Raw genomic sequence first — 24,180 nt, 5'->3', positions numbered from 1 at the left:
ATGACCCTTTTGCCCCCTTAAAAGTGAAATAAAATAAATATAAAAAAAAAGATCAAAATGACAACTTTTTAAAAGTAGAATGCCCAAAATAAACATTTTAATAACACAAGAGACAAAAATGAACAAAATTTAAAAGCAGGGTGACCATAAAATAAATCTACAGGAATCAAAATGAACCAAAACCCAAAATAGTATTTAAATCAAAATTTTAATTGATTATACTCTAATTAGAGAACATCTAATTTAAAATGATAAATATGCAAATAGAGTGCTATATTGAAGGAATGTCTAAAATAATATAAAAATAGGTTAAAAATACTATTTTGATCTCGTACTTCGACCCTTGTTTAATTTTATTAAAGTAGATCAAAATGATTTTTTAATCTTAATATATATTAATAACAACAAAAACAACTTGGTTTAGAGAAAATGACCCTTTTTTAAAAATATATTTATTGTGGTAAAAGGGCTTTGAGGTTTCTTGGTTCTTTTGGCCTATTATATTAATTTTCAACTAAATGAAATGCAAGTTTTACCTTTTGAAAGATACATATTTCCAACTGAAAATAAAGTTTCTCTCCAAGTTTTTATCCACATTATATGAAATTTAGGATTTTTTTTAAAAAAAATTATGGCATGATTTTTAAAAATATATATTAATTAGGGGTATGAATTAGTTTACAAACTACTCAACACAATTTGATTGACTTTAAATCACAATAACTTTCTAAATTTTGAACATAAATAATTGGGTATTGACACAAACAGTTTTATCAATTTATTTTATTATTTTTAGATTTTATTGAAACCATACATGTAAAGTGAAGTTGGAGGTAAAAAAAATGTTTTAACTATTAAACAAAAATTATATGATGAATCAAAATATTTACAAATATAGTACAATGTCATTAATGATAGGTACTAGTAGACGATCACCGATAGACTATGACATTGTGCCATATTTGAAAATATTTTTAGTAGTTTGTCATATAAAAAAAATTTCCTAAAATATATTATTTTTGTGGAGACTCTAATATGAATTTTTGATCTAAAAAATACATATAAATTTATACCTATTATGCTTAGACTACAAGATAGTTTTTTTTGGAGGCTTTGATGATTATTATATTTTGATGATAACAAAGATCGGTAAAGGAGTATGTGTATATATATATATATAGGAGTATATATATATATTAAAAAAAACATTTTTCAAAAGTTAATCTACCACATTTTTATAGAACTTGAAAGCAACATAAATAAATATGAGAAATAATAGTTTTTTAGTCTTACTTTTTTCTCTAGTTTTTATTTGATGTTTAGGTTTTAAAATTTTATATATTTAGTCCTTAAATTTTGAGTTTTATTTCAATTTAGTCCTTAAGTTCCACAATATTACAATTTTATCATTAAGATTTGCGTTTTGTTTCAATTTGGTCTCTGAATTTCAAAATTTAATATTTTTTATCCAAATTTTTCATTAAATATTCACTTTCAACATTGATGTCACTTTCTATTAATGAATTAAAAGTGCTTATGAAGTGAAATTTTAAATTTAATTTTAAAAGTTATAAAATAATGGAACTTAAATAAATAAATATATATATAGTTTTTAACAAGTTTTAATTTATTAACCGAAACTAACTCTATCAAAGAAAAGTGAATATTTAGTGAAAACCAATGTTAAAAATATAAATCTTAAAATACAGAAACCATACTGTCTACTGGTCCGATCTAAATTCCAAGAACTTTGTCCCTTGAAACCTAAGAACACTTAATAATCGTTTCCATCCATCCATTGCATTGCTTTAATGTGTAACTAAGGACACTTAGTAATTGTTTCCGTTAACGCAAAAATTACATAATCTAAATTCGAAGGGTCGTATAGCAAAGATTGAAGTAGACATTTAACCTAAATTACTATAAAGTACGATAAATCGAAACAAAATAGAAGTAAAGATTCTCCTTTCTATATTATTGATTGTAGATAATTAGATCTCTCAATCTGCCATGGTTGAACTAAATCCGCAGAGTCCAACTCCCATCGATTAAACTTGAAAATCTTCGCTTGGAATACACTCAATCTTTGCAAAATCGTAAGTTTCACTAATCTTCCAAGAATTTCAACCTGATTTTGATCACTAACAGCTCACCAAATTCCGTCACAATCCCTCTTCTCCGATTCCCCAATTACTATTTCCACTTAACTTCTCGCTTCTGAACCCCAAATCCCCTTTCTAGATCTCTCCAACAATCGATTTTGCAGAAACCCACATGCCTACAATCAATCCAAGCCAACCCCATTTCTTAATTTTGCTCATTGATCACTAGTTTTGAGGGAAAACCCAGTTTGGGATTGTTGTAATGATGGTGGAGACTTCGATTCTTGGTGGGCGGTTCAATAATCAGAGGATTGACTTGAAGCGATGCGTTCCGGCTTTCTTCTCCACGTACAGGACGTTGTTCACAGTGTTCTGGATCGCGGCGGTTGCCACTATTTTTCTCTGGCAGAGTACTATCGGCGATGGGTTCTTCTTTCTCCGGCGAGTCTCAGCTCGGCCGTTGCCGAAGCTGAGGCCGGTTGTGTTTAATTTGACGGATTTTGGAGCAGTTGGTGATGGAGTGACATTGAATACCAAGGCCTTTGAGAAGGCTATTTTGGCTATTTCGAAGTTGAGAACCAAAGGTGGAGGACAGCTTAATGTGCCTTCAGGGCGTTGGCTTACGGCTCCCTTTAATCTCACTAGTCATATGACTTTGTTTTTGGATGAAAATGCTGTTATATTGGGAATTCAGGTGTGTTTTTCTTCTGAATGCTGTCTTACAACTTGGATTTGGTTGAATTTTTTGTTTGAAAGGCCGTGTAAGGAGTTAGTTTCGGTTAGATACATGATGATGAGAAGAACTTGATGAAATAGTTGGTTTCGTCTGTTTAAACTTGGTTTGGATGCTAATCAGCCTGTTTGGACTTGCTATTGTTGTTAAAAGTAGGTACTCGAGGTCTCCTATGTTAGAATACCTTGAATCTGCTATTTAGTGCTTCAAATGACCAAGCACTGGTCTTGTTGGCACCTCTGCAATTTGTAACCCAGAACCCAGTGCCTCCGAATGACTAAATAGGATTTTGGTAGGGTTTAGAGAGGATATATAAACCTTTTAACTCTATTGACGCCTCTGCCATTTGTATTATATGATATTGCTCTATCCATCTATTGGTAGATGTAGCTAGCACAACTGTTAGTGAACCACGTAAATCTCGGTGATCTTTACCGTTTATGTTTTCTTGCTTTCATTTGTCATTACATAACATCCTGGATGGATGGATAGATAGTGTTAAGAACCTGCACTCGGCCCACCCTTCTAACAAGTTTCACAATCAATAAGCCAGAAAAATATCGAAGAGAAAAGAGCAATTAAAAGACAGAAATAACACCAAAGCTTCTTATTGAACTCCCACTCTTAGTCACCCACACTATCCAGACTCCTTTCACACGAAACAGAAGAAGATTACAATCGGAAAACTCAGAAAATAAAAGGACTCAAACAACCCAGCCGGAGATTCGAGAGACGCTGGGAGATCCCTCCATGAAGATCGACTCTTCCCTATTTCTTGAGTATTTTCTGCCTGCCCTTTGATGCCAGCATTCTCCCCTTTTTGTTCATCCTCTCGTGGTCCCTACTCCAACGACCTCTTCCATTTTTTCTGTTGAAACCATGTCTTCACCTCCCAATATTCCCTTAACCGAATTCAAGTGTGAGTTTCCCTTTTTGCCCCTCCTTTTATAAATAAATACTTTAGGAGGTTTTACAGATAGACATGATATCCCATAGAATTTGTGCAATCCAATTGGAACATTGTGTTGATTCTTAGATTCACCTTAACATATGGCCAATTAGTAGTAGAGTAGTATTGATACTGATCATGAATCACTTTTGAGACTTGGTGAATTAAACGGGAAACTGAAAATTCTTAGTAGGGATACATGGTTTAGGCACGTATATTTTAGTATTCTGAAAAACAGAAGTCTATGATTAGTTACTGGAGAGCCAGACCATTTTCCATTTCATAACAATGATTGGTTTAAACTTTTTCATGTTGCAAGAGGCCGTAGGAGGTTGTTTCGGACAATAGATTAGGTGTACAAGTGCAACTGTATTAACTCTGTTTTTTACTGGCCAATTATCTGCTTGAATCGACTCCTTTTGAATGTCACTATTATTGTATTCATATCTCTATCAGTTCTCCAATTTTTTTCATTGAAAAACGTTAATGGAAATGTTAAATTGATCTCCAGACTCTTAAAGCTTTTCATACAGCAATTTCGATCGTGTTATCTTTTGTGGTTTTTTTGATACTTGACATTTATCTAATGTGCAACTCATCAGACATCGGATTCTAGTTAAACAAATGGATTCTTTCGAACTTTTGTTCAACGTGGTTTAAATACCGTGGGTGAGCTTCTAGCTATGGGTTGAATTACGGCTAATCTTATTCATGTTACAGGATGAAAAATATTGGCCACTGATGCCTCCTTTACCTTCTTATGGGTATGGAAGAGAGCACATTGGACCTCGATATGGGAGTTTGATTCATGGTCAAAATCTCAGAGATGTTATGATAACAGGTCAGATTCGTCGCCATTTCTTTATTTAGGTACATTTTTATTAATCGCTGCTTTGGAATCTGGACTTAAAGATGTCGAGAAAGTGAATTATTATCATTGGAGAAGAGGCAGATGCAGATAATGAATTGCAATTAATAAATTTCTGCAGTTTCCATGGATACCTGTGGTCTAACTTCTAGTTACTTGAGCATGATTATGTAGAGATACTGGAGGTAACTTAGTGAACATTCAAATCTGGATAATAGAAAAAGCTGCTTACTACCAAAGTGGGTAGACGAGGAGTGGGGAGAGATTGGATCAAGTAAAAAAGCAAGGAAAAATAAGGTGCAAAAGAAAACTCATTATTTGAATTCATCTTCTATTTACACTTTATCTATAAGGGAGGGAAAAAAAGCTACCAAAAAAGAAAAGAAAAAACAACTGTGATTCAATAAGGAAAATAAAAGTTGTGGTAATTGGAGAAAATGGTAGAAACACTGATACAGACACGAGAGATAGATAGGACACAACACGAACACTAACACATCATTCTTCAAAAATCTAGGACATGATTACGAAAAAGACGGGTATTAAATTATATATTTTTTAGAAGTATGTATCATCTTTATTTTAGAATGAAATTTAATGTTAATCCGTATATGTTTTTTTTTAAATTAATTAATTTATTTATAAACCAAACCTGAAAATTTTTTACTGATGAAATGAAAAAAAACTAATGCTCGGAAGATACAAATTCTACAAGGGAGTGAGAAAAAGAAAATAATGATTATAATGGAAAAATATAAGCAAAAGCAAAAAAGGCATAAAACTTGAAAAGAATATCAAGCAAGAGTTCACCCAGAAAAGTCCAACAAATAAACACCCATTCTGAACAGAAATTGAGTCAAAAGCATAACACAAAAGGACATTAAAGTACTACTGGATTGCCAAAAAGATGAGAGGACGACGAAGAAAAAGCCAACAGCAATGAAAGATCAAAATCTCCTCCAATCTAGAATAAAAATCTTCGATCAAAGACCAAACTGAAAGCAGCAAATGAATCCACTTAAGCCCGAAGTTGACTTGAAATCCTGGAATAGTCAAACAGAAGGCCATTCGTTGGGGAAAAAAACAATTACTCACGAAATTCATAAGAACTTATATAGCATCAAAATTTAAATCTTAACTTGAGGAGACAAAGGATGAATTTCTATCATTTGTAATTTGCCTACCTTTATTAAAGATGTAAACTTGAGGAGACAAATAAGTTCATGCATATATATAAAACAAATGAGTTTGACATATTTTGCTCTAAAATATATCATTTTCTCCCTATATTATTATGAGTTTGTTTTGTACTTAATACATGTCTAACAATGTTGAGCCTATATTGAATTTGTATATCATACTAACAAGTGTACAAAATGTGTCTAACAAGTGTACAAAATGTGTCGAACAAGTGTTCGACACATGTTGGACACGGAACTGCTAACCAAACAGAAATTTGTTTAATATGAACTAAAAGACAATACAACCATCGATACAGCGGAAAGGCCTAATGTTTAATGTGCGACTTCTGATAGTTTATATGTCATGACTTACAGGGCATAATGGTACCATAAATGGACAGGGGCAAGCATGGTGGAAGAAATATCGCCAGAAGCTACTTAACCACACAAGGGGCCCACTCGTTCAGATCATGTGGTCAAGGGATATTGTGATCAGCAATATAACTTTGCGCGACTCTCCTTTTTGGACACTTCATCCATACGACTGTAAGAATGTAACTATCCGGAATGTAACAATCTTGGCTCCTGTACATGATGCACCAAACACAGATGGAATAGATCCTGGTAAACTTCAATGCTTTGTTTATTTCATTGTCCAAATGGATGCTTGATTCATTATAATTACGTGCTGCTGTATATTATACTTAGAGTAGGTTAAGCTGTTCCTCGAGCTGACATCGATAAATTGCATCAGTTTTTCTTTTTGTTTGAGATGGGTACTAGATACCTCAAATTAAGAAAGCAAAGACCATGTCAACTTTCCCCTTAGATCAGATAACTTTGTATGTAGAAGATGAAGCTGAAACTCAGTTATCTAGACTCTGTGGTACTGGCTTAATGATGTCAATAATTATTGAGTTTTTAGGGGGTCGGATGATTGACAACTCCTGGTTGAGTTTAAGTAGTTCCGATTTGCAGCTTAACCTTAAATTGCTGATAAACAAATTCCACTGGTTTAAACGGTGCGTATGTTAATAAGTCATCTCTTAAAAGATCAACTTTAATAGTCTAATGTTATATACATTTAGATGTATGCAACTTGATATATTGTCATTTGATAAGGTCTTGCCTCATTCTTTGTATTGGCATAAACAGATTCATGTGAAGATATGCTGATTGAGGATTGTTACATAAGTGTTGGAGACGATGGTATTGCGATTAAGAGTGGTTGGGATCAATATGGCATTGCTTACGGGCAGCCCTCGAAAAACATTCGAATCCGAAACGTCATTCTTCAGTCTATGGTTAGGTGAGAAAGAATACATATTGAATGCTTTCATGTGTTGTTTTTCTTTTTCATTCTAGATGGTAACTGACTTGTTATTTTGGTGGAAATTCCTCAGTGCTGGTATATCAATTGGTAGTGAGATGTCAGGTGGCGTATCGGGCGTCACTGTAGAGAACATAGTGATTTGGAACTCTAGGCGTGGTGTTCGTATCAAGACTGCTCCAGGAAGAGGAGGATACGTGCAAGACATTACTTATCGTAATCTAACCCTTGATACTGTTCGTGTTGGGATCGTCATAAAGACAGACTACAACGAACATCCAGATGAAGGATACGATCCAAAAGCAGTTCCAGTGCTGAAGGACATAAGCTTCACAAGCATCCACGGACAGGGAGTTCGTGTACCCGTCCGAATGCACGGTAGCGAAGACATTCCAGTGAGAAACGTGACATTCAGGGACATGTCAGTTGGGATAACATACAAGAAGAAACATATATTCCAATGTGCATTTGTTCACGGACGAGTGATAGGAACCATCTTCCCTGCTCCTTGTGACAACCTTGACCGTTACGACGAGCAGGAACGACTAATTAAACACTCTGCCTCCCAAAATGCAACCGATATCGATTACGACTTTTGAGTAGCTAGCTCATTTGATTAAAGCACTGAATACTGCTTCTTTCTTGTTCTTTTTCCCACCAGTTAAGCGTTCTACAATGTCTATTTTATGGCTAAGATTACAATTTTGTTTGCTGGAGTTGTACATAACAAAAAAAAAATGAAGAACAGAAAAAAACCCTTTTACTAGAGAGAGCAAACGATGAAGGTTGAAATTTTTGAGTTGTTTTATGTCTCTCTTTTGATTCTGTTTCAGTTTCTCATTGGTGCAAGAAAAAACCGAAAAGCCAAAAAATTGCTTAAATCGATCGAAACTACTCGTCGGTTCGGATTTAGGTCGATTGGGCGGTTTCAGGTCTCATGTGATGGGTATGGCCCATGCTCCTCAACTTGGAGGTAGCAGAGTTTGGTGGTGGTGGGGCTATGAAAGGATGTTGATGCCAAAGTTGGATGGATTTTTAAAGGCAATTTTCACATTCTTTTTTCTATTAAATTAAACTTTCTAGATTCAGATCGTGACTTATAAAAGTAGCAATATTAATAATAATTGTGCTAAAAAAAGTAATGTTAATAATAATAATAATAATAATTCCAAGTGCCGTGTGAAAAACGAGTAAATGTCCACTTGAATATTTGAAGATGAAAATATCAATTTTGGTCCAGTTACTCTAAGTTTATTTTCATTTTAATTATTATACGAAATATCAATTTACACCTCTAAAAAATCATTTTAATTAATATACTTTTAAAATTAGATAATTATTTTAAATAACAAAACAGTTAGAAATATTTTCAAATATAGCAAGATCTCATTGTCTATCAATGATATTTTACTATAATTGTAAATAACTTGACTCATTTTACTATATATGAAAACAACCCTTTAAAGCATCAATTAAAAATATACTTTTAATGCTTCAACATGATTAATGTGTGACAACATACTATACATAAACTAATGTAACAAGTTCTTTCTATCTCTCGTCGTTTATAAAATGAGCATAACTCGACTTGTATTATCGACTTTGTGATTGTATGCAGGGTTTACGATTTTCCTATCATATCCTATTTGGTAAATTTTATTATAGTAAATAATAATAATAATAATAATAATAATAATAATATAATAAATGTAGTTTGATTTTAAATGTACGTTCATTTTATAAGTAGTTTATTTTCATTTCAAAAAGGCTTTCAAATTTATTTCAAGTAATCTTTAATGCTTCATAATCTGCAAATTGAAGATCCAGTCATACTGGCTGTCAATGCAACATACTGAGTAAGCCACACGTTTCTTCTAACACTTCAATCATCACAAAAAAAAAAAAAAGAAAAAAAAAAGAAAAAAAAATATGTTGTTATTATTATTATCACTATTATTTTATTGAGAAGTCTTTGAGTTGAACTCCAAAAAATTTAAAAGTATCGATTGTCAACAGAAATATCGAAGACCTTAATTTTTATGAAAATATCGATGAAATTGATTTCGATGAATATTTTCTTGAAAAATTATACAAACAAAAATTTAAAAATAAATTTAAATATTAGTAAATCAATATCTTTGATTTCCAAAATTAATATGTCTATTATCTAATATTATGTGGCATTTTGATAAATTATTTTTGTGTTTCGTGAAATTTTTCTAGCGATATAAGGAAGTATCGATTCCATTTTTCATGTCCATATCAAACCATGAAAATGCAGATAATGGAGGAAATATCAATATTTCGACAAAAAAATTAATATTATGGTGAAGTATCCTTTTTTAAAAGAAAAAGGAAATAATAACAAAACTAAAACATTGATATATTAAACGAATCAAATAATATAATTTAAACAATATTGCATTATAGACTATAAGAGATATTTTATTTAGTGGTTTGGCAGACCTAGAGTCGTACAAATTGAATTTGTGATTTGTTCTACATCTTTGATTTACTGTAATTAGAAATGCCTGAAATTTTAGTTAATGTACTTTTAATTAAAATTTTGAATTAATCGTGAATTTTTATTTCTTTGTGTTAAGATTTTTCTAAAATAAAAATTATTTATTAATCCAGTCTTTATAAAATTTTGAAGACATATTGTTTTTTATTTGTTCATATGAAATTAATTATAATTTTTTGTGTTATTGAATATTGAATTAAAAAAAACTAACAATAGATTTAATTTTTATATTAATTAAAACTACATTGATTAAATTATAAACACTTGAAAGTAACAATAAAATGAGACGATATTTTTACATTTGTAAAAAAATTTTCACTTTTTAGTCTCAAATTTTTGAAAAACCAGGTGTATTTAGTCCGTATATGTTTAGTTCTTAAATTTTTATAAAAATATATTCAAAAAATTTGGTAAAGTATGTCGAAATAGTACTCCAAGTTTTCCACCTTTAGTAAATAACACTATTTTTGGCCAAATGGTTTAGTGACTCGTTCCAATACATAATCGGTACATATCTTTGTCAAGATGAGATCAAAACAAAAAATTTAGCTTCTTTTTAATTGTTCATTTCCAGACCATTAATTTTCTTAGACTTTCCCAAGCTTGATGAAGATCAGGACTTAATATTTATAGTGTTTGTCTTCTTCCAAATCTTACTTATCTTTACAATTGAATCTTATTCAAAAATTTCTATTCCTAATTCAAATCTCCAATCCAACTCTTGATTTCTCTTTGTACTCTTTTCGATTTCCCTATTAAAATATGACCCTGTTCGATAAATTTTTTCCGAATATTGTATTTATCCTTTTCAAATGCTTAACACATATATCAATACTTGGGAAGATTACTAACAAAACGTACAAAATAATATTTATGTCTTGATTTTTCGTTCTATATCGAGATTCCATTGAGAAGGTTCAAAAAGAGGGGATGAAATGTACCAATTTAAAGAAATCAAATTTTTATTTTAATTTCAGCATCAATCGAGGTGAACCAAGATTAGCCATTAAAACAATAGATAAAAAAAGGTGTTTATTATGAAATGTGGAAAACGTCAAAAGGCTAATTTGTGACAATTTATTGTAAAAAAGTTCCCAAACTAATTTTTTATACGGTCATTCTCTCCTTTTCTTCAAAAGAAAAATATCTCATCGTTTATAAAAAAGAAAAAAAAAAAAAATCTACTTCGCACTCTTTTTAAATGTATTCTTAAAGAATTGAGAAAAATGTAGGATCTGTTTGGTCGGAAGTTTGAAAACAGAAATTTAAAAAACAATGGATTCAATGAAAATAGGTTGTATTTTATGTTTTCAAATATGTATTCGGTAACAGATTTTAAAACTGGATTCTAATTTAAACAATGGTTTAAAATGTATTTGACAACATGACATATTGTATTTCTAAATATTTTTATCTTTGTTTAATATAATTATCCAATTTAAAATTCAAAATACAATATAAGATAAAATGAATACATAAAAATATTGTTTCGAGAATATAGATAGAATTCGGATGGTCTGTGAAATATATATTTGCAAAAAGATATGGGTGTGTTTTAAAAACTCGAAGCCCAAAAAAAGTAGGGATTAAAAGGTAATTTGAGGGTAAAATTTAAGCACGCGGAGAAGATAATATAAATCGAAAATCATCTATAGAAAGAAGCAAAATGACGTATTTACCCTCCAGATAAGTAGCTCTTATCAACAAAGTACGTGGATTGGGTGGTTCAAATATTCAAGAATGTGACCACACGTTTCTCAACCGTGGACTCTGGGTCCCACCAAGCAATGGCAATACTCGTAAATAAAATGTCTTTTTAAGGGCAAAAATACAAAATTTATTCAAATAACACAAAGAACACGTGTTGAAAATGCTACACCAAACGATTAATATTCCTCTTTTCTTTTTCATTTGAAGGAAACCGCCAAGTTAAAACCCCACATATTCCTCGTGCCTTTATTATTTTTATTTTCCAAATTTTATATTAAATTAATTCTGATTTTAATTTAATTTCTTTTTTTCTTTTTCTTTTCTTTTTTTTCCTTTTAGGTTTTTTCTTTATAAAGACAAGACAGATATTAAAAATCTCAAGCCTTCATCGGGAAATTTTCATCTTCAGTTTCAAGATCCTAACTTGTTTTTCATCTTTAATTCCTATTTTTCTTCGAACCCATGTCGAGTTCTTCGGGATTCTCTCAGGTTTCTTCTCAAAGATCGCCGTCGAACTCGCCGGAGAAGCTCGGGTTTGTTCCCGCCGGTACGATGCTCGTTTCCGGCAGGGATTTGAATCTGGGTTTCTCGCCCAATCTCCGGCTAAGAACTGGTGAGGTTTTTTTTTTTTTGTTTTCGTATACATTTTTTTTCCTTTCTGGGTTGGATTTGAAATTTATTTGGGAGAAATTGGGAATTGAAATTAAAATTGAAATTTCAGGGTCGGTGCCGGAGTTCTTCCACTCGCCGGAAAAAATGGCGAATCGGAAGTCTTTGGATTTGTTTCCTCAAGAGGCTGGATTTGGTAACTCAAACGACGTCGATTCAAGGTATGAATTGAACCGAATTCTCCACCGTTTCTTGTTCATCTTTTGAGGAATTTCTTGTTTGATGAAATCAATTTGTCGTTTTTAGGGTTTATAAATCTGCTACAGCGGCGCCTCTAACTTCCCAAATGACAATTTTTTACGCCGGCCAAGTTTTTGTGTTCGATAACTTTCCGGCGGACAGAGTCGGCGACGTTATGTTTCTAGCCAGTCGAGAGAGCTCAAAATTAAAATTCCCTACAGCCGCCGCTGTCGCCGCCATCGCTGCTGGCCAGCCCGTCTTGGTCGGAACTCCAGCCGATTCTTTGAGCTCCACTTCCCCTGTTTCCACTCGGAACCAAACTCCTCCGCAGCCACAGCCCGTTCCTGGAGGTAATTAACTCCAAAATCAACAAACCCATATCTCGAATTCCTTAATTTTCCATCGCCGGAAGTTGAAGATTTCGTTCTTGTTTCTTCCGATGATTTAAGTTGTTTCCCATTTCTGCAGCTCTTCCGATGGCTCGTAAAGCTTCGATTCAGCGTTTCTTGGAGAAGAGAAAAGACAGGTGGGGTTTGAATTTCTTTTCTCTGAACCAAAATTCATAATTTCTTCAAATTATATCCCCCATGGAATGGAAATCAATGGATTTAATTTGCTTTGTTTTTGAAACAGGCTAACTCTGAGAGCGCCGTACCAGAGCAGCTGCCCCGCACCGAGCAAGATCGCCGGCGAGAATTCATGGCTGGGTTTGGCGGTGCAGCCGCAAGATTAGTATTAAGAATTAAGAAATTTAAGTAGAAAGAAAGAAATTAAAGAAGAAGTTTTTTGTTTTTAGATTAAAGAATGGAGTTTGTTGCCATTTTTGCTTAGGCCTCTGTTCTCTTTTTCTTTTCTTTTTGCTTGTTGCGGATGAAAAGCTCTGTTTTACGGAGGCCATGGTTGCTTTTCTTCTTAACCTTATCGATTCCTTTGGTCGATATCTTGTAAAACTAATATTTCTTACTTTTTATTCTTTAATATTCACTAATATTTTCTTTTTGTAATTTTCTTTCATTACTCTTTTTTAGGTGTTATAGATTGAATCTCCGACCTCTTGAATAGCACATGCCGGGATCATTATATTAAGTTTATTTTGACATATTATTCAATTATTTTAGGTTTTATATCCGATATTATTGTTTTTTTCCTTTTGTTCAATTGACGATATTTGAATGATATAGGCTTTGGTGAGATAGTTAATGTTATAATTCGTGAACATGGTCTAATTTTGATCAGAAAGTTCGAATTCTCTAGTAATTTGGTTGACTTTTCGAAATGAATTTTTATAATTCTTTGTTGGGAGCAACATACTTTTTACATACATATATTTTCTCTCCTTTTTTAGTTGACTCATTTTCTTGTTCTTTTCACTCATGCTCATTCACTTTTCTTCTCGTTTATACTCTCACACCTTTTTTTTTCCTTATTTGTGTTCTCGTTCGATTGTTATATTTGTCGTCACCTCGAGTGCTCTTACTTTATTTTAGAAAGGAGCAAGCAATAGATGAGAAAAGGAAAGGGATAGAAAAAAGATATTAAAAATGTCTGGAAACGGTATTACATTTTATTTTGAAAAATTAGGTCAAATTTCATTTTGGGCTCGATTGTAATATCTATGTCAAGTTAAAGAAAAACGAGGCAAAATGTCATTTTAATTGAAATGCTTTTGATAAAAAGAGTTTAAATATACTTGAATGTATTTTAATAACTATTCTGAGTAGTTGCTAAATATTTTAATTTTTTTCAAAATGTTTTGTTTTCAAATTTGAACACGTGAAAAGTTACACGAAATACATTCTTAGTTTCTTATGTCGTAACTTCTCTCAATTAGTTAATGACAAATGGCCCGAGGATAAACTTACTAATATTTAGTAAGCTAACAAACATATCTAATATCAATTTTTTTAGTATAGTAAAATAAAAAAGATTTGAATCACAAACTTCTTAGTCGTTAATATTCATAAGTAAGTTAAGTTAGGTGCGTTTTGACATATTAAATTAGATTTTATTTCTAAAAATAGGAAAAAATAGAATACATCGAGGATCAAAACATATATTAGGAAAAGCTAGTGGGAAGGAGACAGAAAAAAAGTGACTTGTACAAACACAAATCAAAATGACAATGCTATTATGCTATATTTGATGTCTTTTGTTCTTTCACCTTTTTTTTAATGCTTGGATTTGCTTCTCATCTTTCATAACATTACTTTTTTTTTTTTTTTTTTATCAATTAATTTATTATGTATTTAATTATCTGGCCTATTGAGAGTTGAATATAAAAATTTATTGATTTTAAACATGGGTAAATATCGATCTATACATAAAATTTATAGGTTGTATCAATTTAAATCCTAAACTAATAGTCGTATCAAGTTAAATCATGAACTTTAGAATAATAACAATTTAAACCACAAACTAATAATTATATCAATTTAAATCCTGAATTTTCATGGAGTATATCAATTTAAACCATAAACTTTCATAAAATATATACAGTTAAAACATAATGGAGGATTTAAACGGCTATAATTATGAAACTACAAGGTATTAATTGATACACTTATAAAATTCAGGGTTTAAATTAATTAGGATTTAAATTGATATAACTAAAAAATTCAAGGATGTAAATTGATATTTACTCCATTCATTATTTAGAAAATTTATGGGTAGCTTAACTAGATAGAAGAAATAAAACTCCACTAATTTTGATGTAGATGACTTTGAGGCTCTAGTGACATCAAGTATAGCTTAAATATTTATTTAGAATTGAAGATAAATGAGATTTCTTTTGACTTTTGAGGTCACAACAAACTAATGTTCATCACACTATATATTAAGAAACGTGAATTGAAGACTTATTGTCTTATAATATTAGCATTTTAGATGCATTTTGTTCCCATAAATTAGGGGTATACATAGTTTGGATTGAGGGTATTTTTTGGACCAACCCAAAAATTTGGGTTGGTTTGATTGGCAACCCAAATGATCCAAATAAAGTTTCCAACCCAATCCAACCCAACTCAACTCTAAAAATTCGGGTTGGGTTGTGTTGGGTTGTCGGGTTATAATTTATTTTTTTTTAAAATTTTTAATGAAAAATATGTAAATATATATAACATATGACTAATAACTAAAATCTCATAAAATTAAGATGCTAAATACCAAATATCTATGATATTTATTGTAAACTTTAAACAAAACAAATATCATAACAATTTTAAAAGAAAAATATTAAAAATTCAAAAATTAATCCATACAAATAAATCAAACTTTAAACAAAGAGGAATATATATATATATATATACAAAATTCAAGTTGGGTTGAGTCAACTCAAATTTTTTTTAGCCAACCCACAACCCAACCCAACCCAATAAAAATAGAAAAATTTAACCCAACTCAACCCAAGAATAAAACTAACCTAATCCAACCCTTAGATTTTGGGTTGGATAGTCCGGATTGTTTGGATCATTGGGTTATTTAAACACCTATACCATAAACAAAATTTCTCAAACTTTATGTTTCAGACCTTTAATTGTAAAATGTTATGTTTGAACCCCAAATCTTTACCTAATTAAAAAGAAAAAAGAAAAAAAAAACATTTTAGATGCATTTTGTTCCCAAGTTCCCATCACCAAAAATTTTCAAACTTTATGTTTCAGATCTATAAGTGTAAAATGTCATGTTTGAACCCCAAAAACCTTACCTTAAAAAAGAGATCATTTGGTCATTACACATTTTAATTCACGTTTGGTAATGATGTTTTTTTTTGTTTGTTTTTTTTTTTAAAAATTTATGTTTTTTTTTTTCTCCTGAATTTCTTAATTCTCACGCTTCTTGAAAATACACTTGTTTTTTTAGTCTAATTTTGAAAAAAAAAAAACAAGTCTTTTGAAAACTATTTTTTATATTTTTAAATTTTGGTTTGTTTTTTAAAACAAAAAAGAATGACAAAACAAAACATCAAATAAATAAAATTTGTTAATACAAATATAAATGAATGGTAATCTGAAACGTGGGTCCTAATAAATTATGCATAAATGAATGAAAATCTAAAACGTGGGTCCCAATAAATTATGCTTTCTTTTGTTGTCTTGTGTTCCAAACTTGTACGAATACGTGGAGCACACTGTCCCATCTATAATAAAAAAAAAACAAAAATTGTTGGGCGAGTGGAGAGTGATTAATCTATTTGTATTTCAAAATTATGTTATCATTACCGTTAATGTTAGTGTAGTGTTACAGTATGAGGAGTATGAATCTACCACATTTACTATTATCATTTAGAGTCAAACGATAATAATAATGGTAATGGTAACTGTAGTGGTAAATATGACAAGTTCAAAGTAAACGTGATCAAAAGCAATATAATTATATTTGGGATTCTGGTCCATTATGATTGATCTATCAATGGAATTCTATTACGATTACACCAGTTTTCATTAGGTATTAGTAAATATGACCTTAGTTTTAAAAAGTGTTTAATATCTAATACATCTTGAACGTTTAATTGTTTATTAGGTTTCGAATTTTAAAATTATCTAATATATCTTTAAACTTTAAGTTTCTTTTGTCAATATTTTCTCTTACATGTTCATTTTTTTAAATGAACTTATCATAAGATTCAAATTTTATGTTCAGTAAGAACCTAAAGTTTCAATTTTGTGTCTAGTAAGTGTATGGATTTTAATAAATATTATATATGTCGATGACTTATTAGACACAAAATTAAAAATTAAAAAATTTATTTGACATAAAATTAAAAGTTTGAACTCAAGCAACCTGAACATTATTTTTTCATGTATTGAATTGCTTATATCAAGAGGTCATCCACACATACGATTTGCTTTAGAAGTTCATTGATCCACATAAAAGGAATGTGCATTTTATTGGTATAGATAGTAACTGTCAATTTAAGTCTTTCTTAATCGCACTATCATATCTTTATGATCTTTCTATCATTTGGATGTAATCTTAATTTATTCTTAGGTCACGTTTATCTCAGGTGAAACATAATAAATCAATAGTACTGGCATATGGGACATGTTAAAGTTGATTAGGGTTTATTCTAATTATTATTTTTCTTGTATCTTTTCATTTTCTAGTTTTTTTATTGAGTAAATAGAATAATTAAATATATTGAATAATCAGCTTTAACTAATTAACTTAGGAAAAGATAAAATAATAATAATAATTATTATTATTGAAATAAACCCTAATTACCTTCCGAAGGCCCACTTCAAAATCTATAATAAAAAAGTTCAATTAAATCCATGAGCGAAAAATGATAAATGATTCAATCTGATTGCATTTGGAATTATTATAGTATGAGAAGTATGAATCTATCACATTTATGGTTACCATTATCGTTTGACCCTAAACAGTAATAGTAATAGTAAATATGATAGATTTATAATTTTAAGTAAACGTATAAAAAACAATCAAATCACGATTATAATTGTGATCCATTACGATTGATCTATGAATTCTATTACGATTACACCAACTTTTTTTATGAATTAGTGAATGTGATCTTAGTTCATTTATGTATTCTTCTTGAGCCACAAGATTACGAAAAATATATATAACGATTTAAATAACTATATATATAAATAAAAGACTCATAGCATAGTAAGAAACGATGAATTTGTTTGGTGTAAATTTTTACATATTTTGAAGGATTCAAAGTGGCCGACGGGACAGAAAAGCCAATCACACCACATTTCATTTATATATCTTTAAAGTCAACAAATTAATTTACTTTTGTTTTTTTCTACAATAAAATAAAAATTAAAGAAAAAGGTAACGCGCATTTGATTTTCTTTTTTCCTTAAAAAAAAGTTGGATTCTTGAAAAAAAAAAAAAATCTTGATTTATAAGTTTCAAAATATTATATTTTTCGTCCATAAATTTTGAATTTGATTTTAATTTAGATTCTAGATTTAAAACTTAGAGACCAAATTGAAATAAAATTCAAAATTCAAGGATAAAATCGTAACATTTGAAATTTAGGAACTTAATTGAAATCAAATTCAAAACTTAAGAATCAGGGTGTTTAAAAAATCTGATGATTCAAAAAAACCGATCAACCCAACCCAACCCGTGCGGTTTGGATTGGGTTATCAACTCATTTAGGTTGGTTTGGGTTATATTAGGTGGACCCATGAACCAACCCGAACCAACCCAAATTTATTAATAACTTTAAAATATATTTTTTATTACTTATAACACAATTGTTTATACATATATTGATTTTAATTTTATTTAATTCCAAAAAATTTTTGAATAATTTATTCTTCAACAACTATTAAAAGTAATTTCTTTGCAATTTAGAAAGAAAATTGTCACCATATAAATTGAAATTGAGTTATTAATCTTAATTCAATATATGAAAATAATTAAATTAGATTTTTACATATTTACATTTTGCTTTTTTTTAGAATTTTTTTAAAAATAAATGACCTGATTAACTTGAACCAAACTAACCCAAATATTTTATGGTTGGGTTGAGTTTCATTTTTTTTAATAAGGGTTATTTGAGTTGAAAAAATTTACAATCTGAATAATTGAGTTGGGTCTAAAAAGTCTTTCAACCCAACCCAACCCAACCAAGGAACACCCCTATTAAGAACTAAAGTCTCGTTTAGTAACCATTTCATCTTTGGTTTTTGAAAATTAAACATATTTCTTTTCTATTTGTTACAGGAATTTGCATATTTCTTAAGTATAATAGTCGGATTTTTAGCCAAATTCCAGAAATAAAAGCGCTTTTTAAAAATTTTCAAAATTTGACTTCCTTTTTTAAACCATTGATGATGATAATAATAATAATAATAATAATGAAGAAATTTGGAGGTTGTAGTAGGCTTAATATTAAAAAAAAAAAAAAATAGCTACCAAATGGGGTTTTGAAATTTAGACATCAAATAAAAAACTAAATTCAAAATCTAAGGACAAAAAAAATAATTTTCTCTGTGTTCTCTTTTTTATATCGTTTTAATAAATTTTCCTTCAATTTTTGAAATTAATATCAATTTGGCATTTGACGACTCAAACAAAATCATTTTTAATCAACTATATATATATGTCCAAAAAAATAATATTCCATAAGCTAGTTTTCCAATTTGGCCGTGATGGCTTCAAACTTTTTATAATTATTTATTTCTAAGCAACTCCAGTCGGACCTTTAATATTAATATGGTTGTTTTCAAAACTTATTAGAGAAATATTGTTGTTTTGAAACTTATTAGAGAAATATTGTTGTTTTGGGAGTTCGAGGTTAGAAGTCGAGGGTTGAGGATTCGATTAATGTAGAGGTCGAACGTTGAGAACTCGACAAATAAAGAAAAACTTGAAAAATATATGTATATTAGGGTTGTCGAAGGTTGAAGTTTCGACATACATAAGTCGAAACTTCAACCCTCGACGAGGAAGATAAGTGGGTGAAGGAAATCTCGCTAATTTTGTGATGGGGATCTCGCTTTAGAATGAAATCTCGTTAGTTTTGTGATGATGTATATTAGGTTGTCGAAGTGTCGAAACTTCAACCCTCGACAAGGAGATGAATGGGAGTGTCGAAACTTCAACCCTCGACAAGGAGATGAATGGGTGAAGGAAATCTCGCTAATTTTGTGATGAGGATCTCGCTCTAGAAAGAAATCTCGCTAATTTTGTGATGAGGATCTCGCTCTAGAAGGAAATCTCGCTAATTTTGTGATGATGTATATTAGGTTGTCGAAGGTTGAAGTTTCGACATACATAAGTTGAAACTTCAACTCTCGACAAGGAAGATAAGTAGGTGAAGGAAATCTCGTTAATTTTGTGATGAGGATCTCGCTTTAGAAGAAAATCTCGCTAATTTTGTGATAGGGATCTAGCTCTAGAAGGGAATCTCGCTAGAAATGTAGGCTGAATCTCGGTGAGCACACTAGGAAAACAGTTTGTTAAAGAAATGCTTGATCTCGCTCATGAGGATCTTGCTCATGAGCAGGATCTCGTTCATGAGGATCTCGCTCATAATTGTCTTCACTTTATTTACTTTCCATATATATATATATATATGACCAATGAGAAGAAAAGCTAATAATCATTCATGAAAAAATGACAACAATAACAGAATTTTGTTACAACTAATAACTATAATTGAGTAAGTTTAATGAAAGTGCATATATTAAAATTGACTATAATTGAATAAGTCTGGAAAAATATGGTCAACCTTGATTTTATTATCAAGTAAATTAAAAAAAGGTGTGAGGTACTATCACCATGCTGCCCCTGCTCTGATTCCTCTACGCGATTCCCTACATGCATGCTCCCTCTGCCCGCCACTGATTCGATTCCCCTGCTCTGATTCCCTGCATGCATTGACGCATTCATGCCCCTTTGCCATAGCCTTAATGCCTCTTCAACCACCCCAAACCCGTGGGTCGAGTATTCAACACTCAACCTACATCCTTTTAAACCACCATCATCTTTATTTTTGCTCACTCACTCCCTCGATAATTTTTGCTCCATCTTCATTTTTGCTCACTCACTCCCTCGATAGCTCACTGTCCTTGATTTTGCTCACTCCCCTCCCTTTGATTTACTCACTGCCCCTTCATAGCTCACTTCCCCCTTAATGCCTTCGAAAATAAGCTTTCGAAATCATCTTCCTCTCCTCCCATTTCTATTTCCATTTCTCTTCTTATATTTCGTTTAATACAAATTATTCTCACACAACTATACTGATTCGTTACTCTACTAAATTTTTATTTTTTAAGAATAATTATAAATTTTATTTTTGTTCTTATATTATTATTTTTTTTATAGATTCTAATTTTTATAAATTTTTTGTAGTTGTTTGTCAAATAATAAGTAACGGAAAAAAGGGTGAACTTGTCACTTGAAGAAAAAAGAGAACTACCGAATCGTGAGTTGAACTTATGATATTTGAAAAAGTTTGTTTATTCTTAGGAATATTTGATTTATTTTAGTATTAACTTGATTTGTATAGTGTTTAAAATGTTTAGTTATTGTTGATGTTTAAGAAGTGATATTTATTAGTTTAATACAAAATTTTGTGAGTAGTTAACAGTTAGTATAGTTTTCAAAAAGTTTAATATAGTTGAAAATTTTAGTTCTATTCATATGAAACATTTATGTTGTTATTTATTTGTGATAAGTGATATTTTTTTAATAGTTTAAAATAGTTTGAAAAAGTTTAATTTAATTTAATTTTTATTTTGTATTAAATTTGAAATAAATAGTTTTAAAAATTACGGCTCATTTTAATTCGAAATGTTTAATTTGTTTCTTATTTTAAAATATATAAATAAGAAGTATTACTTTAATGTTACGTTATAAAAAGATGTTATGTTCATAAAAACTGTTAAAAAGTTTATGTTTATAAACTAAAAAAATTTAATTTCTTTTGTAATATATCTTAGTAATATAAAAAAGTATAATACAATAAAGATTGAATATTTGTCTTTTTTTTTGTTTTTATGTTAGCAAAATGGCAGACAAAGCTGCTTGGGAGATATGTTGTTACAAATGGTAATATATTGGATGAGATTAAGGGGAAGGTTATGACCAACACCACCAAGTGTGAATGTTTACCATAAATGTGAAACAGTGTTGAATTAGTTTTGGAAACATTCATTGAATGGTTGGATTTACTTTAGTGTTAGTATATGGAAGCAAATCAGATTAGGAAAAATAATTAATAAGATATCACTGAATCTAGAATCCAATCAAGATCAATTAACGGTTTATGTTCATTCCATATTTCGAATGCACGGATCTATAACTTGATATTCTCAATTGGCAATGCACATTGCCAAATCCTAGCGCATTTGTATGTACTAATGTAAAATAAGGATAGGGGTGGACCGATACTCCATCGATTAACTCAGTCTATGAAAATCCAATTCAATGTATCAATTTCCTGAGTCCCGATGTCATTGCATCGCATGTGATAGATGAAGATATGGCGGCTTAACGCAACCTGTACGAAAGACATTCAGAACAGAAACGTAGATGGCATGAACTTTGAATGAGTTGGTTTTCGTCATGCGTCAGTGAAAACGATCGAGCATGTCTTTCAGATAGCATCAATGGTTTAGAGTATAGAAATTATAGAAGCTTCGGGGAACATGACCCAATTGTAGCTCCTGTGGACGTTGACAATACTCAATTGGTAATTAAGAGGATGATTTGTCAAGAAAGAAATGCTCAACACAGCGGTCAAATATTTTGCAATAAAGTGTCACGCACCATCTGAGATTGTTGAATCTACACCGACGATTTGGACAATTCGGTGTAAGAAGTGGGAGGAAGGTTGCAAGTGGAGACTTCGTGCAATAAAGAAAAAATCGCATGGCTTGTTCGAGATCACTAAGTATGATGAGCAGTATACATGTTTTTATTCAAAACTAAGTCAAAGTCACGTGTAATGGGATTCATCAATGATTGCACTGAAGTTCTATGACGCCGTAAGAGAAAAACCATCTATCAGTGTGGCACAACTGTAGTCTGACATCAAATCAAAATTTGGATATCATGTTCCTTACCATAGGGTATGGGAGGGAAAAAGAAAAGCGTTGGCTAAGTGTTCGATGATTGGGATGAGTCTTACAAATTGTTACCCAGGTGGTTATATATGGTTAGACCAATCTCGGAACACGTGTAGAGTGGAGAGTTAAAGAAACGCTTACTGAAGGCCATGTTATCCTAACTTCTGTATTTTGGGCATTTGGTCTTTGTATAGAAAATTTTAATAAATGCCAGCCGATAATTCAGATAGATGGTACACACTTGTATGACAAATATAGAGGAAAACTGTTGATTGCTACATCAGTTGACTTGAATGGCCATCTTCTTTCACTCGCGTTTGCCATTGCTGATGAAGAGTCCGCAGACTCATGAAGATGGTTCCTGAAACACATAAGAGAAATTGTAACACACGAAGAGGTGTGTTTAATTTTAGATCGACATGCTGGTATAATCGCAGCAGTGAACAACCCAACAAATGGTTGGATGAGATCGAAATGTCACCATTGTTTCTGCTTACGACATATCGTCAGCAACTTCAATAAAAAGTATAATTTAATTCATTGAAAAATTATGTTTATCGTGCCGGATGTCAGTTTCAAATTCGAAAGTTCAACAAAACAATTGAAGATATCAAATGAATAAATCGGAGCTATCTGAGTTTTTTTGATAACATTAGTTTAGAGCAATGGACTCAAGCATATGATGGAGGATTTAGATATGGGTGGATGACGACAAATCTATCAGAGTGCATAAATAGGGATGCATTGGAGCATCAAGATAAATACACCCGGTAATATTATTTTTTTATATATATTTTATTAATAATTTATTTCAAACATATTTTGTAATACTAAGTGGAGTAAAAATCCAGGTACGCACATGAGAAAATAAATAAATGGACTGCACGATCTAGTAAACATGAAGTACAATTATACGATCGATATGAAGGTATGTTTCATGTGAAGACCGAACGTCATAGTCTCAATGCCAAAGGAGGAAATGTTCAAATATTGAGGCTAAACAGGTCCGAGCGGTACTGTTCATGTAACAAGTGGCAAGCATTCGGCATTCCATGCTCGCATTTTATGGCCGTTTGCTCACATTTTAACATGAACTACGAAGATTTTATTGAGGACTACTACAAATTGTCAACGTACGTTGAATGTTACTCTCCTCAATTTCAATTTGTACCGCATGAAGATTACCTGATCACGCACCTAGTATGCCCGTTTTACATCATCTATCGTTGTTGAGAAAACCTGATAAACCGAAAAAGTTCACGTTATCACAACGAGATGGATTGGACAGAACCAGCCACTCGACAACGATGTGGATTTTATAATCAGTTAGGACATAATCGAAGGAAATGTCCTTCGTTACTAAGACGGGCTCCAGATAGTT

General features: G+C 31.0%; 2 protein-coding genes across 2 annotated transcripts; both read left to right on the top strand.

Annotated features, from left to right (window-relative positions):
- The first annotated feature begins 1,958 nt into the window (after positions 1–1,958).
- LOC120071582 (probable polygalacturonase) lies at positions 1,959–7,969 on the top strand. Its single transcript, XM_039023922.1, has 5 exons — positions 1,959–2,796; positions 4,505–4,625; positions 6,209–6,457; positions 6,989–7,142; positions 7,237–7,969. Exons 1-5 carry the CDS (start codon positions 2,365–2,367, stop codon positions 7,760–7,762), a joined length of 1,482 nt encoding a protein of 493 aa, XP_038879850.1. The 5' UTR covers positions 1,959–2,364; the 3' UTR covers positions 7,763–7,969.
- A 3,795-nt stretch (positions 7,970–11,764) lies between these two features.
- Positions 11,765–13,250, top strand: LOC120070823 (protein TIFY 10a). The gene is made up of 5 exons (XM_039022708.1): positions 11,765–12,010; positions 12,119–12,227; positions 12,313–12,596; positions 12,715–12,772; positions 12,880–13,250. The coding sequence occupies exons 1-5, from the start codon at positions 11,860–11,862 to the stop codon at positions 12,977–12,979; spliced, it is 702 nt and encodes a 233-aa protein (XP_038878636.1). The 5' UTR covers positions 11,765–11,859; the 3' UTR covers positions 12,980–13,250.
- Positions 13,251–24,180: the final 10,930 nt, after the last annotated feature.

This window comes from Benincasa hispida, chromosome 2 (genome assembly GCF_009727055.1).
Source record: "Benincasa hispida cultivar B227 chromosome 2, ASM972705v1, whole genome shotgun sequence".
Classification (NCBI taxonomy): Eukaryota; Viridiplantae; Streptophyta; class Magnoliopsida; order Cucurbitales; family Cucurbitaceae; genus Benincasa; species Benincasa hispida.
This window is presented reverse-complemented; position numbering and strand designations above follow the sequence as displayed.